At 37.6% G+C, this 16,434-nt stretch overlaps 1 protein-coding gene across 1 annotated transcript in view; it reads right to left on the reverse strand.

Moving 5' to 3' along the window:
- Nucleotides 1-16,434, reverse strand: part of CDKAL1 (CDK5 regulatory subunit associated protein 1 like 1) — a 415,564-nt gene that overhangs the window by 341,953 nt on the left and 57,177 nt on the right. The window contains exon 5 of the mRNA XM_027748305.2: nucleotides 2,684-2,768. Within this exon, the coding sequence (XP_027604106.1) occupies nucleotides 2,684-2,768 (85 nt within the window). The remainder of the gene's footprint in view (nucleotides 1-2,683; nucleotides 2,769-16,434) is intronic.

Below are 16,434 nucleotides of genomic sequence, written 5' to 3' on the forward strand. Positions count from 1 at the left end.
ACTGAGAATAAAATCTGCATAGGAAAAGTTCTCAATTCCCATCCATAAGTTAATGGTCTTTAAGCAACTCTTTGCTCTCCATAACATCACCCTTGCTCAGCAGCTTCTACTTTATTGATATCGAAGGGCAGCAGACCACACCTTAACAGCTACATAAAAAAAAAAATAAAGCATGAAGATTATACTGTCAGTTGGCTTGTATCAACTATATACACATCTGCAAAGGTTCAGAGAGTTTGGGAGTAGTTTTGATTCATTTTTATAAGAAAATCAGATCAAAAAAGGTGGAATCTACAGGCTTTGTTGGGTTCTGGCACATCCTTTGGCACATGGTATTATGAGGGATCAGCTTTTCAGACAGTCATTCTTCAACCACCAGTGTAAATATGCTACCACTGGTTTCAATCAGTGCATTTTAAAGTCATATATGCAAGGAAAGTAACTGTTGCAGAGGGCAGAGAATAAACAAATCTGAAATACTTTTCCCACATGACATTCATAATGCTATATAACACTTTCAGTCTGAATTTTTTTTTTTAATTTTAAAGAAGAATTTTCCTGTGCTGAGTATTAATTTTTCCACTCAAAGTATGTTTGCTTTGACAACACACACTAAATGTTTATTTTGTTACTGAAGCGAGAAAAACAAAGATCTCCATAGCTACCAACAAGCTGCTAAGATAGGATATAATGGCAGCTCACTCTGTATCACCCAAACTTCATTCATTGGGTTTGTTTCTGTAACAAATTAAGAGGTATTTGGGTGAATTTGTGTTCTTTAGAGATACAAGCTTTCCTCATTATTGTAAAACCCAAATACACTAGTATTGCATTTTTCTGGGATGAAGGATGTTTAATCTTTCAGTTCCGAGTCCCGCAAATGCGCACCCACATATGGTTCTCTCCTCTCTATTTAATGCACCTTATTGAAAATTAATATTTAATGCACATTATTGAAAATAACAACAAAAGTTGTCATTCTTCACAGCTGGGAACTAACGGGATCTGAGAGTAGAGAATGAACAATGCATGCTACTGGAAAGGAGTGAGCATATGGAGAAGTAAGGATAAAGAGGAATAGACCCAGGCTACAAATAACACCAGGTTCATTAACAGAGCAGCAACAGAAACATGAAGTTCAAAGGAATATTTTTGGTCATTTGCTTTCAGTTAAGCCTTCTTTCTTAACCAACTCCATTCTACTGGCTGGGACACACACCGTACCACATCAATTCTGGCACAGCATTAGTAAAATAGAAAGATGGTCACAACTGAACTGGAAACGATCTTATCATCAGTTCTGTTGGCCAACACACACTAACTGCTGGAAGTGTTCTGTGAATAGCTTGCCCTTTTTTTTTTCTCTTTTAGCAATGGCGAAAAAAGGCAAAAAGCCATTCTGGTCACCAAGTGCAACACCAGCAGCGAGGAAGTGAAGCTCTCTGAGGGGTGGAGGAAGTTTCTGTTGTGCCACCAACTGCAGGCAAACAGTTTCTGTTCCGGGTTACAGCCCTGGGACACTGTTAGTAACTCCGACACTGCAAGCAGGTAGCTTATATCCAGCTTCTCTCTCTCCTTGCCCTTCCTGAGAACTATGTTTTTCTCACCAAAATGGCTTTCAACAAACAGTCCATCTGCAGAGTGTACCACACTAAACAAATGACTGCACAAAGAGCCATTTTATCTTGTAGATAAAATCTACAAGAAACATACCACGATGTTTCTTTATACTGGGCAATGACAGCTGTATGTGTACAGGTTTTTCAGTTACTCTCATCACAACTATACACCTCTGGAAATCAGAAGCAGCACTTGCTACCGTGTCATCTTCTTCAACGTCATTGGAATGGTACTGAGAAATAAAACACATTCTTCACAAGACTTCTATTATAAGCTAATCAATTAATCTTTCAAGAAACCATATAGTGAAATAGATAGTTTTAAGTATGCACCTGACACCTTTTTCACAGAATCACAGAATTGTTAGGGTTGGAAGGGATCTCTGGACATCTAGTCCAAACCCCCCACTAAGGCAGGGTCACCTAGAGCAGGTTACACTGGAACACGTCCAAGTGAGTTCTGAATGTTTCCAGAAAGGAGACTCCATGACCTCCCAGGGCAGCCTGTTCCAGTGCTCTGCCACCCTCAATGTAAAGAAGTTCTTCCTCACATTGAAGTAGAACTTCTTGTGGTTTAGTTTATGGCCATTGCTCCTCCTCCTGTCACTGGACACCACTAAATAAAAGGTCCCAATTACACAAAATTTAGTTAGAGGAAAAAAGAAACAACCTAAAAATTCACATATTTAAAAAAAACCAAACAAAAGCCAAAACCAAACAAACAACAAATCAAACAAAAACTAAAAACACAAACAAACCAAAACCAAAAAACGAACTCAAAAGAGTATTACAACATTGTCTTGAAAAGTGATATAGAAGCCCCTATCTAAATAGACCAGCAGTTCTCCTAAATATAAGTGTAGTGATAATCACGAGTTACAGCTAATTAAAAAAAAAATCCACTGCACCCTACAAATCCATTCTAGAGAACTCACCATTGTAACAGTCAAACTCGGCATACTTCCTGCTCTAAAACACAAAATTACTTATAGATTGAAAGTATGAAACTTTAAGACATGCAATATTCATTGATTGTTAAGTACCTTTGTAACGAAACAACTTACTTGATTGAGTTTCTGAAGTGGTCCTCGGCAGGATTTTTTACTGTACAACTGTTCAACAACCACAGATCTGCTTCAGCGGAGTTGTCTAGAAAACAGAAAGAAACAAACCTCTGTTAAGAATTATCCAACCCGCCAACTCCTAATTTATATCACATTAAAAAAAAAAAATCAAACTAAGCCATTTAATAAGTTGACTACTTGCAAGATTATATTCAATCACATTCTTGGAAGAGATTTTTTTGCTTGTTCATTGTTTTGTGTTTTAGGGTGAAAAAAAGGCCTTTCCATTTCCATCATTTTTTTTTTTTTTTTTGCAAATGGTGAATGAATCATTATCTCATTTACCAGCTGACATACCACTAGGCTGCCCATCATGGAAAACAAAGTCAAGAAAAATGGTCACTACTCCCAGAAATGCATACTCCCCAGAAAGATCTCGCTTACACAAAGGTAAAATTTAGTAGTCGACAAAAGAAACAAATGAGAATTCAGAAAACATGAACCTCTACTAATGAGAAAAGTCAACAGAGCCAGTTTTGAAAGAAACATGCATTTTTCTAGTTTTGATTACATCTTAGTTATGGTATAACTATAGTCCAGCAATTTTCAGACAAAATATATTCATGCAACCAATATCTGCCTCCACTCAGACAAGGATATTATTTTCTTCAGGATCCAAACCTTTCTCTATGTTCACAGCCTATTGATATCTAAACGCATTCACAGAAATGAATCTCAGAATTATCATCAGAAACACATATATGAACTCTAATCCTGTAAAACATGACTTATAATACAGAATTACTAGAAGTTATTTTTCTTGTGTAATTAGAGCTTCTTTTTTCAAACAAAAGAATAAAGATAATCTATCTCAAATAGTTTAGTGCTCTAGCATTCATCAGAATAGCTTGTATCAGTCTGGATAAGTAAACACATGTCATTCTTATTACTATTCAGTACATTGAGCATTGAAGTATTGACTGAGGTATCTTTAAATAACATAAGCCAGTGAGCAATGAATAGAGGTAAACCATCATTTTTAGGATGCCTTATTTAACTTTATTACTGCTAAAGCTGGAGAAAGCTTGCAAAGATTTAAGCATGTTTACATATGTAGTCATCGTGACTATATCCATACAGGCACAAATATCCTTTTCTTCCATAACATAACTAGATGCTGAAAGTGAAAAAGCTTTCTCCCTCATTGACATTTTCTTCAAAGAAATGATCATTTTCGATTAACTATTGGTCAAAACCTATGAAGCAGGTAAATTGAAAATAATACTTAAAATGCAACTGATACTTATGTTAAATAAGAGAAGACATTCACAAGGTTTCTAATCACTGACAACTGAGATTGCACCATGAACTTGGCTCAAACACTGGTTTCTTCTATGACAAGGAAAGGCCACAAAGGAGTCATCAAAACAACACTCAGACCTTTGGCTACTTTAAACAAAACAAATATACCAAATCTGACACTGTCAGGTTGGGAAAGAGGACCAAGTTCAATTTTAGTCTACACAAGTCAAAATAAAAATGGAACAAGATAAAGAACCTCTCCTCCAACGAAGGTTGCATGAAAACAACATTTTCAGACTAGTGAACAGACTAATTTAGTGTTAGACAGATAATTAGAGGTTAAAAAATCAACTAGGAATGATGTACAGAAAAGTAAAGAAACATACAGTTTTTAAGTCAGAAAAAGAATGAACTCCTGGCCTAGTCAGATGCACCAAGTATGAAAACAAACACATTTTAAAAAGTTTTCCAATAACACTGCCAAAACTTTGTATTTCTTATTCTTTTCAGCAGCATAAAATGTTTATTAATCCAGCCCCACACCCACCTGAGAATTAGGGATGGGACACACACAAACACTAAACAGCAAGAGGCCAACATTTAAGTGAGACATTGCATTTAAGAGACAAGAGTTTCAGTAGCACTCAGACACCACTATAGAACACAACAATTTTCAAGAGATGTCTTTATTCAGAGGAGAGATGCCTTAATGCAATGTACACCAGTTCTAGGCTTGGTTTCAGTTCCTCCTTGGTCTTCAGGTGTGCAGAAAGAGGCAGCCTCACGGTGACAAGACTTCTCCCTTAAAGCCAAACCTCTCTCTTCAAAACAGCATTGGAAAAATGAACACATTTAAGTTTGGAAAAACCCTTTATCCTAAGCCAACGGGAATCATTTCATACAGCAGTTTGGTTTCCAGGCTATTAATATATGGGCTCTTTGATTTGGAGGCACAACTGCAGTGCTTCCAGATACTTTACACGTAAAGTGTAAATACATGTAAATACATGTAAATTGATTCCTTCACAGGTTTCCCCCTCTGAAGAACAGAAGATGCAGAGCAAAGGCTTTTGCAGAATAGAATCTTCTGAGCAGTTTGGGGAAAAGGAGTCTCATTCATGTATACATCTAAAAATAATTTAAGAAAAATCAAGTGTAGCAGAGGTTTTTCCTCTCCTTATGGTAACATTGTTATTTTATCATATTTAGCTGTTCTATTTCTCTATTTATTTTCAGATCTTATTTTCCTAGTTAAGTCCACTCTCTCTCATACAAGTTTTGATTATGCATATATAAATCTATAGACACACACTTATCAGTTATATGAATTTATTAATAAGAGATCATACTACAACTCTTCAAAATGATAGCTGAATTATTTAAGTTCTTTACTGCCCTGTTCATACATAAAATAATTACATGCACCAGTGTAAATTCATCATGATCTACTGTATTTTCTCAAGAAAATTTCAGTATTTAAAAAAAAAAATTACCAAGAGAGCCTTTTTGTATCAGGTTGCAGGAAGATATGCACATTTACAACATTGCAGGAAAAACTTGTCAGTGGTCACATTTTGCTTTGCAAGGCCTTAATGGATGTGCAGAAACAAACACAGACCAAAGCAGCAGACAGGAGATGGCACGTACAAACAAGATCTATGGACTTCATAATTACTAAATATTAAGTAACACCCCGGGCAATGCTTCTTTATTCAGGGCAGGGGGACTGGAACAACCAGCTACATGTATATGTACCTATATATATGTATATTAATCAGTGCTCTTACATGAGTAGTTGCTAGTGTTCAGTGCTGTGCCTAAAGAAAGAGTAAAACAGCTCTGAGAAATAAGCTCAAGCTTCCAAATGCAAGCCTACACAGGCAGGGGCAGACAGACCTGAGGTTTCTGTGTTTATACTCCAAGCAGACAGATGAAGTATTTAGGTCTGGATGGAAAGCATCACATGTATGTAGCGCTGCATCTACTAAGGCAGCCCATGTATCCTCCCTTGGAAGTCTCCACCTGCCACCTTTTCCAACTCCAGCCTCCACCTCCCATCTTTTCCAATTCTAGCCTCCACCTCCCATCTTTTCCAACTCTAGCCTCCATCTTCTAAGGTTACAGTGAAGCCTGGATTCATTCACTCAGCAGGTTGATGCCCATCGTCCTCAGAAACCTCCATTAGACCATAATGTTTTGGAGAAAACTCAAAAATTTCAGTGAACACAGTCCTGTGTTTGGGAGTTCACACAGATATGACTGAAGAGGACAAGGCACTGAATATGATATAGGTACATATGTCCTGCAACAAGCTTCTCAAAGGGGATCTTCTTTCTTCAACTTATTTTTGCCATATATTCAGTCTAACAATACTTTTAAAGTATGATATTTTGCTGCTGACCCTTTCTGTATGAGATACAGTTTCCTGTATGCCAAGACATTTTAGAAAAATAAAAAAGCAATGTCAAATCAGCATTGTACTAAATGCTCAAAAACACAACCCAAAACCATGGCCTTTTTGCATTGTGACATCTTTTCCATAAAAGAAAGGCTACACTGGAAGTAAACCACAAAGTCTATCATACTCTCTGCAAAACAACATAGAGTACAAAGAAACCTAAAGGTCATGGAAACTTCTGAACACTTAACTTAATTGGGAAGCTCTGGAAAACATGAATTGGCTGCATTATGCAATACTAAGACGATAAATTGGCAAGAGTCTGAAACATCAGTATACCTACAGAGGAAAACAATATTTACAATTCTTTTCTAACTAGCAGTTTGGGGCTTGTTATCATTATAGAAATCATAAATCAGCAGAATTTCTTAAGGAGACTGTAGTAATACTATCAGTTGAAAATTAAACAACTGACTTGGTTTTGCCCTGGTGTTTTAGACTTTTTTTCTTTCAAGTCTTTTTCCAAAACTTTGTTTTCTTCCAGTCTCCCCCAAAACCACATCTCCTTGAATAATCAAAACACACACAGAGCAAAAATGTAGAAGAAAAACTGCTAGTGAAGACCTAAAAGAACAGCCCTTTACTTTCTTCAGCACATCACTCCCCTCTGCACTGAAACTGCTACCAGATCTCCTCAGCACTGTTTGCTCAAAAAACATGACTCATAATTTGTATGACATCCTTTTAAATACTGTGCATCAATCTGAGTGACTGCAGTTTGAAAGAAGATCTTTCTCTGTAATCACTGAAGGCTCTTCCAGGCCTTTTCCTCCAGCTGTCCTTATCCTATTCTTAATCTCTCTGCGAGTCTTCCTTCTTACCCTTTCTGACTTTCCTCTACTTCTAACTCTCTTACATAACAAATATACCTTCAGCTTCTCTGTTTCCATATGCTGTATTCTAGCCTCTGTTCCCATTTATGGACCTCTTCATTAACACTTAGTCCTGTGCATTCTTACTTCCGGAACAGCTCTGCTCCCTTCCCTTGACCCCCTGCTTGGCATTTTATCCTCTGGAGCCAGACCCAGTAACACCCAAGTTACATATCTGGAACATGTGCTCACAACTGGACTCCATGGGAATCATCTGTCCCCAAAAGACACAAATATCTAAGCATGAGGACATCTCATAGCCAGTTACAAAAGTCATCCAGCATCTTGACTGGAACAAAGTTACCAAACTAGTTCTTTTCTTTCAACATCCCTGTGTCACAGAAACCCACTCTTACTTAAATTAAGTTACTGAAATTAGATGCTGGTTAATTTAATGATTTCTTGGACCACTGGGTATTGAGAGACTTCCACAAGTATTGGGAAAGAATCTCCTCATAAATACTAGTTCACAAGTGCTGTGAATCATCAGTGCAGGAGGAAGGTACATTGTCCTCTGGGGACATGGAGTTTGGCTATTTGTTTGTAGACAATAGGCTTTGCTCCTCAGAATAAAAATCACACAATAAGGTTGAAAAGAACAAGATAAAGTTGGGGTGGGTTTTTTTATTTCCAGACTTTCTCACAGTACACAAAATACTTAGTTACCGTTTGTTAGTTCTCAATATTTTGTACCAGATATGGTTAACTACCAACTTTTCTATAACTTATCATACAGAAAAGATTCCAAGCAAACAAGCACTTGTTTGCACTCTCAAAAGCAACTACAAATTAAAACCACAAGTTATCATGAGTTTCCAGTTGGTACTTGTTTGAAATATCAGAGACACATTATCATTTCCCACCTCTGAAGACCTACCATGCATTTGCCAATGATACACAACACTCAAATGCATGCTGAAAATACTAACTTTGCAGATTGCAAATGGCTTTCAAAACAGTCCCACTCATCAGCAGTATTAGGATGTAAAATATAAAAGGATCAACTTGCTTGCAACATGAATTCTGTTTTCTCATTAAATTTCTGGTCATAACAAATTACTTCATCCACAATTAATGAAAACACAGTGACTTGGTTCACCCTGCAAATCTGTTATTTAAAGTTTGAAAAGAAAAGCAAGGTTGCTTATCAAATCAGGTAATGCAGACAGGCCTTCATTAAAAAAAAATAATTCTCCCATCATGTCTTTTGCCCTAATTTAAACTCCAAACATACAAACTTGCCATTTTTATTCTCAATTAACATTTCCATTACTGAGCTAGTTGTGCAAGTAAGCTTTTCTGTTTTCTCTTGTTTTCAAGAAATCAAGTATTATTGGTAAATTCATTCTTGAGCGGGCAGACATCTCAACAGTAGCTACTGGTGGACTACAAACAGGTTTTATAGAGCCTTCCAGATTAGAATGCTGTGTCTGCTATCAAAGGACATTTCCCTCTGTCCAGCACCAAAACAGAGGTGCACAGGGACTGTCCACTAAATACATCAAATTAGTAGGAACTGAGCACATTTGAACATGTAAGATCTCCACTAAGGGGAGGATAGAAAAAAAAAAACCACCACCCAATAATACATTATTTATTGGATTCAAAATGTGACATGTTAAATCCTTGCCTCTCTTCATTCCAGTATAACAGACAAATAACTCAATTTTATTTACTCATCAATACTTTCATGACAAAGTTTTATTAAAAAAATACTGTTTTATTTCCAGTCACCTCTGAAAGCCCATTCCCAAAAAAGAAGCATACTGTAACACACACCTCTCTTTTCAGCTGTTTGGGTGGCAGTGTGCAGCTACTGGTACTATCAGTTGACATCCATTCAATCTGTTCATGACCTGGAACCTTGCCTTATCACTCTTTCCAAGCAACAAATTCCTTCAAAATGTAGTAAGTTTGCAGCTGGAATTTACCAACACCAGCAGAACAGCTCATGGCTTCCACTGCCATCACTAAAACTAAGGGCAACTTTGAGATCACTAAGCAGATATCTTTTAACTAGAACTTGAAAAAACACAGTAGGAGAACACTTGAACAAACATTAATATATTTCTAAATAGCGTGGACAGGAGGATGCACATTAACAGAATCCTTCAGGCCTGGCATGGGTGTGCTGTGTGGACACAGCACAGAAGAAGAAACACATGAAAGAACAACTTTAGCTTCAAAACATCAACCATGATAAGTTTTATTTTCCACTTCTACTGTGCAACCATCAGTACCACTTAGTCTTATTTATATTGGGATTTTGAAGTGAGCAATCCATTCTCTAAATACTTTTCATCTCTGCTCTAGACACAGCACAGGCTGCGGTCTGGGTCCGAGATGATCCTTGGAGTAAGCCACCTTTTTCTCCCACTTTCTACACACTTGTGTAGAAATCTAGCTGGATACTCCAGCTAGACTCCTGCTTGGAGCAGCTCAGGGCCTGCACTGCATCACCCAGACACACAGAAGGCTTCAGCCCATTCACCCTTAGCAACACCTAAGATCCACAAAGTAACAAACAGGAGAATTAAGACTACTTCAATGGTTTAATGTTTTAACAATGTCAAGAATCCAATGACAGCATAACTTGCATTTCCACTCCTTTTGCAATGTCCAGCTGATTTTTCTGCCTCTTTACCCAGCACAGACAACAGGAATTAACAAGTTTCTTTGCTCTTTTGTTCATCTTCTCTAACTCACTAAATTTTCCATGCATTAAGGCACCTCAGGGTACTTGAGGTTGTAAAACGATTTAGGTTTAAAAAGGCTAAACCTAGAAGTGTTTCTTTTTTAAAAGCACCAGGTAATTATGCCCTAAAATTGCAGTACCCATAGGGCATTTCAATAATTTCTCCCTTTAAATGGTGACTTTCCCAAGATCACAGCTACTGCCACATCTGCAGCCACTGAACCAACTCATACTTCCAGTCAAGAAACAGACTGATCATTTCCACATCTTATCTGCTTGATCAGAAAAAAACTCACATAGTTCAGTTACATCCATCTTCAACTTTGGGTACAGTTCTATGTGCCACAAACACCTGGAGTTTAGTCTACAGTCTACAGTTCAACTTGTCTGTGTGGGAGCTGTTTGACAAGACATCTTAAAGGAAAAGTACTCCATTTACAAGTACACAATCACGACCATGTTCTCAGTGAAGCTTATTCCAACTTGACATGAGCTTATGGGTTACCTTTTTCTCATGGCTCTTTGTCGATATAAAATAGATGACTCAAAAATGCAGGCTGAATTTTAGCTCATTCCTTCAAAATAAAGACTTCAGTCCTTTGAGAAAAGTGGATCATACAACTATTGCTTGAACAAAACAAGATCTTAAAACAAGAGAGGATAATTCTCATTGCTAGGTAACAGGTGTGTTGACAGAAAGTCAAAGCAATGTCTGTTCAGCACAGTAACACCTAATGTTAAGGTACCCAAATTATCTCAGGCAGCAGCAGATGCAGGTGCCATAGCATGGTGCTCTAAGGTGGGTATTTCATCCTGCTCTTGAGCACAAACATAATCTCAATGTGTTCCAAGAGTCACCTGCTCCTTTCAGTCCACTGAAGACTTAATGATCAGTGTAAATAATTTCAATATGCAAAGCAGTGATGAGTGATTTATCAGACTCACAGGGAAAGCCCCACTATATTGGAAACAAGGTCAAGTAGCCTATTTCAGCCAGGCTACACTACAACAACACACAAATAACTCCAACTCATTCTGATGATTAACACGGGTAGAATTTGTTTTGTTGACAGAATTTGGAAAAATCCCAGAAACTCCTCCTCCTCTAAGTCTTAAGCCTGCTTGATCTTCCAGAAATAGCACACACAGTATGACTCAGTGCTTTTCTGTCCCTACATACAGCTTCATACGCAAAACACAAGTTATTCAAATGAGCAAATACAAACTGATGACTTCTGTCTTAGTCACTTGCAATCCAAAGTCAACCATCAACAAAACGTCTTGCACAATACCCTGCAACTGAAGTTTCAAAACACACTGCAAATATTAAATTATTTACCTTCAACATCCTCATATTAAATATGCACCCAGACCTACACCAACTCCTTTTCATCTTATAAATGGAGACATGTAGCTTCAGAATTTCCACAACTTGATCAAGCCACAAAGGATGTCTATGCAAACAAGGAAAGATCCTAGCCAAGTTGTCCCTGACTTTAGGACTGTTCCTGAACACAAAGCCATTGCCCAGATTCATATGCACAAGCTATTGCAGTCAACATCATTTAGAGGCCGGATCGGCAATATCCAGTAAATTTTTGACAAGTTTCAAGGCAATCCCAAAACCCAACCCTCCAGTAATTTGGGTAGCATAGTAAATTAATAGAAAACACTAACAGCAGATCAAACCGACTTCTTTCTATGGGATAAGGTAAAAAAAAAACAAACCAAAAAACATTCCCTCCCCCAAAATAAAATGCAAACCAAAGAGATTGCGATGGTTCTAACTCCTCAGGTGTGCTCAAACACAACTCTTGCATATGTGTTACCAACTGTCTTAGAGCATCTACTGAAGTCTAACTACTGCCTTAGAAGGACGACAGATGATGTGTGAGCTCCAGAAGAATCTCTAGCTTTCTCAGAGCTCACTGAAAAACAACTGCATTCTCATTTTGGTACAACACTTCAGAAATCTCTGTAGTCTCAAAATAAAGCTTGCTTAGTAAAAAAGATTAGGAGGATTTGACTGTTTTGCAGATGAGAGTTTCTAAATAATTGCTAAATTTTAAATGAAATTGACAATGTTGAGACCTGCAAGACACAAAATGCAAGTCAAAAATATTGTCTAAACTATTTATTGAAAATATCACATACTGTGTTGTTTAAGGTACAAAAAACCACTGCAGTCAAGCATAAGCAGATAACTTCATATGCCAATAACAAAGCCATAGGTGAACGAGAAACGAAAATTCTATGTTTTCCTGTATGATTCCATATGATTTTGCTATAAACAGCAATAAATACTTCAGAATCGAGAAAGATTGACTGGAACCTGCCCCAGGAATATCATTTTAATCTCCTTTACATGTAACATTCTGACAAGTCTCACTTATACAAATGCTTCAATCTGCAGAGGTAATTAAATGTTAATGGGTCTTGCTCACTATGTCTGTGGGGTAGAAAGAAAAAAAAATAAATTGAGAGTTGGTTCAGTCCTATCATGCACCCAGGTACAACCTGCTGGGCTGGGCTAGGCACAGAAGACAGAAACCAAAGGCCTCTACAAAATGCAGTGGCATTACTCAAATTATCTATTTGGAAAAGCCTCTCACACTTCTAGCAGCTTTACTCTACAGATTTCTTACTTTTTCAGTACACCTAATTCTGTACAAGTTGGCTCATGGCACTGAAACTTTCACACTTCCACAACTTCCTAATCTCCATTCATTTCCACAACAGACAGGATTAGTGTTTTGCTGCAGTCTGCAAAATAAAGCCAAATTTTATTCCTATATGTGCTTCACAATCTTTTTTCCCTAAATTCTGTCTGCATTAAGTTGTACCTAGAAGCCATTTATTGATTTCAAATGCCTTGCTTCCACTTATTTCTCCTGATACCTAATGCCACAGGGGATACGGATTGAGGTTCTATCTATCACTTCTAAAAGAGTTAAAATATATAAGCTATTTGAGCCAGATATGTCTAAACACTTATTAAATTGTAGCTTCCGGCTATTTATTGACTTTCTCAGAACTACTTTCACACCTCATCTATTTGCTACTTTATCAGTTTTCTGAAAACCAGGAGATATGAGCTTAAAGGTACCATACCCAGCAGCCAGATAAGCCTTTGCTGTGGTTAATTCCCAGCCATCTTCCCCAGTTCAGATTATCAGCAGAATTTAGTGCTTGTGAAAGCTCCAGACTGAGCACAGCAGAAATTAAAGCTCACTCTTTACACACACAACCAATAAATGCAGCACAGCAATCAGCTTCTTCTCAAAATCCCACCAACAGGTCTGAATTATGCTTCATCTAGAAACATTTAGGACAAAGTAGCAGATCTACTTCTCTGCCCATTTATTCAGAATAGTAAGGAACTCTATTCATGGGAGAAGAGAAAAATAAAGATGCACTGGGAAAGAAAAACAAAGACAGAGCATAGGCAGGTGTGCAACTGTCCCAGCCCCTCCTGCTCTTTCTCCATGCCCTGACTCATACTGAGCAGACACAACAGCCCATGTAGCTACTACAAAGCAGTTCCTCAAAGAGGCTGGATATTTCTGTACCAATACAGAGATACCCATTACGGCCTCACATGTGATTTCTATATCCTGTCTCTTCTCAGTCTTGACTTCAGGTTTATTATCCTTGTTATAGAGACAGTCTTATTATGTTCCTGTCATTTGTACCAAAAGACACCCAGAAAATATTCTTCCAGTACTAATAAGGCTGCATGCAATAAGATAAGCCTATTTTGAAACTTTCAGCATCACTTAAAAGTTCCAAAAGTTACAACATGCCAGTTTGGCACAGAAAATTGTGGCTTTATGGCCTCAGTGGTCCAATTTCATCAAGCACAAACCAGTCAAACACTACTTTGAGGCATGTATTATTTGATGGAACAGCAACTCCTAAAAATAAAAAGGAGATCATTTCAACAAAGTGGGTGAAGATCCATTTTCCCATCTTATTTGGAAGCAACATCTCCAGATTTCAAGAACCGTCACAAGGAGTGATGTTAGTGTAACAACATTTCAGAGTGTACAGTGCTATCTAGCAGTTCTCCATTTCCTTCAAGGAGAAGGCAGAAAATTTACTGGAAGGGCTCCACAAGCCAATAGCATAAGGAGTCAAAGTTTTTTTGGTCATTACCTTCTTCCTGCCCCAGATTCCACATCTGGGGATGTGGAATAACAACAGAAAACTCTACATTTCATCACACAGCTCAAAGTAACCAAGACACTTCAGAAGCCATTTTCACCTTTCTCCTTTCAAAAGACTGAAGATACTTCATTTCCTTCCTTGTAAGACTTCAAGGCTTGTAGTTATCCACAATTTAATTTACATTTTCTATTGTGAGAGGGATCTTCATGCAAACTCCTCTTTTTTCCATGTCAATGGCTTAAGCTTAATCTGGCATCTCCTATGATCACTATCTGTCTTTGCATATTTATATCTTATGACTTCACCCTCTTCACAGCTGTTTTCATTTAGCACATGTTCTCTAATTTACCTGTTCTTTGGTTTCAAAGATGAATTTAAAAAAATAGTATATCAAGTTCCTACAAGTCACATAACCCAATCCACTCTGGCACGTTACCCACTCAACCACTTGATACTGACATTTTTAGAGAGCTTTTGGTGAACTCTAGTGGTAAAGCTTAAAAAAATAGTCGCAAACCAGAAGCAAACAACTATCTTTTTGATACTTTTAATATACAGAAGTAAAAATGCTTACAGACATAACTACTCTTTGCTAAAGAGTAATGATTAATTTCAGTAGAAGATATGAGCTGTTTCTCTTACCACATCTTTGGTCTTTTCAACACTTCTGAACAGCAAAGCCCAAGAAAAATTAATAAAACATTGCTAGATATAAGGGGAAGTGGTAACAGCAGCAATACAGTACACCAGGAGGTGTACGTAGGTCCACGACTACATGGAAAGCTAGACTACCTACCTTCAGTCCATAAAGTTACTGGTTTACAATCAGTGGTATTAGTTTATAACTAGTTTTTATTTATTTCATCTGGCCTTGAAACCATAGCTCTGAGAAAAGAGTATAACCTGTAAGTACATTAACAAACCTCTTTAGGTAAGGAAAATAAAAAATTCATCTGTGAGTGACACCCTGTCAGGATGCGCGCAGCAAGACAGAGAAACACATGTATTGACTCAGCTTTAGGGTCATTGGCACAGCTGAGCAGTCACGATCTATCTAAACTGAAATACAGCTGGTAAGCCAGCCTAACAACACAGCATGGGTCACACACAGTGAGAGTTCCAGCTACAAACAACAGAGAACCAGCAAGTTCTCTCTCAAATGCAGGAACAGCATACGGCTTCCTGTCTTTGCAAGCACTTCATTTCAGGTTCATCCACACATTCAACCTGTATAAAGCACAAAAGGTAGCTGCCACAGAGTGCTTAACCCCTTGCATTTAACTAATGGTCCTGGTCTAAACTCTTCAAACTAAAATTAAACTCAGATAAAAGTATTTACTATTGTTCTACTTTTAAAAAATCAGGAAAACAAAGTTGCCATGAGACAACAATGTAAGTTCACATTTTCACCTTGTCCACTTCCTCAGTAACACCAGCCCACTCCTAGCATCTCTTTAAAGTTCTGTCAGCATAGGTATTTAGCAAACAAGGCTGCAATTTAGATTGAAATTAAGCTCTATATACTTAAGCTTTATAAAGCTAATTTGTTTTAATGTTTAGTATGTATAACGATATATATGGCACCCTGCCTACTGATCCAATAACCCTTCTCTTACAGAAATCAATTATCACTGTAAAGTTAATAATATTTCAAATATGCAGCAGGTACTCTTCTTTTAACTGTGGAAAAAATGGCTGTGGCATTATCCTCCTTTAAAGGTAAATGTAGAGAATAAAAACCCATGTGCCGTAACCCATGACGTAAACAAAATTTAAAGTTAAATGTCTTCCAAATGCCAGAGATGAGGAACATCACAACATCCTTTAGTTGGATTTAACTCAGATTCGTAAGAATACCGTCATGGGAAAATCCTTTACAGTTACCATCATGTTCTATCGGACTCCAGGAAACACTGTGATGCTTTCCAATAGATACAGTTCAGAGAATGCTTCTCCTCTCCTGGTTGGCGAATCACAGGAGCCGGAATGAAGTACATGCAGTGCATGGGCAATTGACTAATACCCACACACAAAGAAGTGTTTAATGGTAACTTGAAAGTGTTAACTACAGTCTTCCATCAACAGATGTTTACAGTCAGTTTTGATAATTTATTTCCCCAACCAAACAGCATTAGCACTAATCTCCACAGTTAAAAATTATGCCAAGAAGGAGAGAGAGGGCATATACATGTAATGGTACTGGTACTGGTAAAGAGGTGACCGTAATGGAGAGGGAACTAAGGCAGACACAGAAAAT

This window comes from Pipra filicauda, unplaced genomic scaffold (genome assembly GCF_003945595.2).
Source record: "Pipra filicauda isolate LSUMZ 115617 unplaced genomic scaffold, ASM394559v2 scaffold49_size4853605_pilon, whole genome shotgun sequence".
In the NCBI taxonomy this organism is placed as follows: Eukaryota; Metazoa; Chordata; class Aves; order Passeriformes; family Pipridae; genus Pipra; species Pipra filicauda.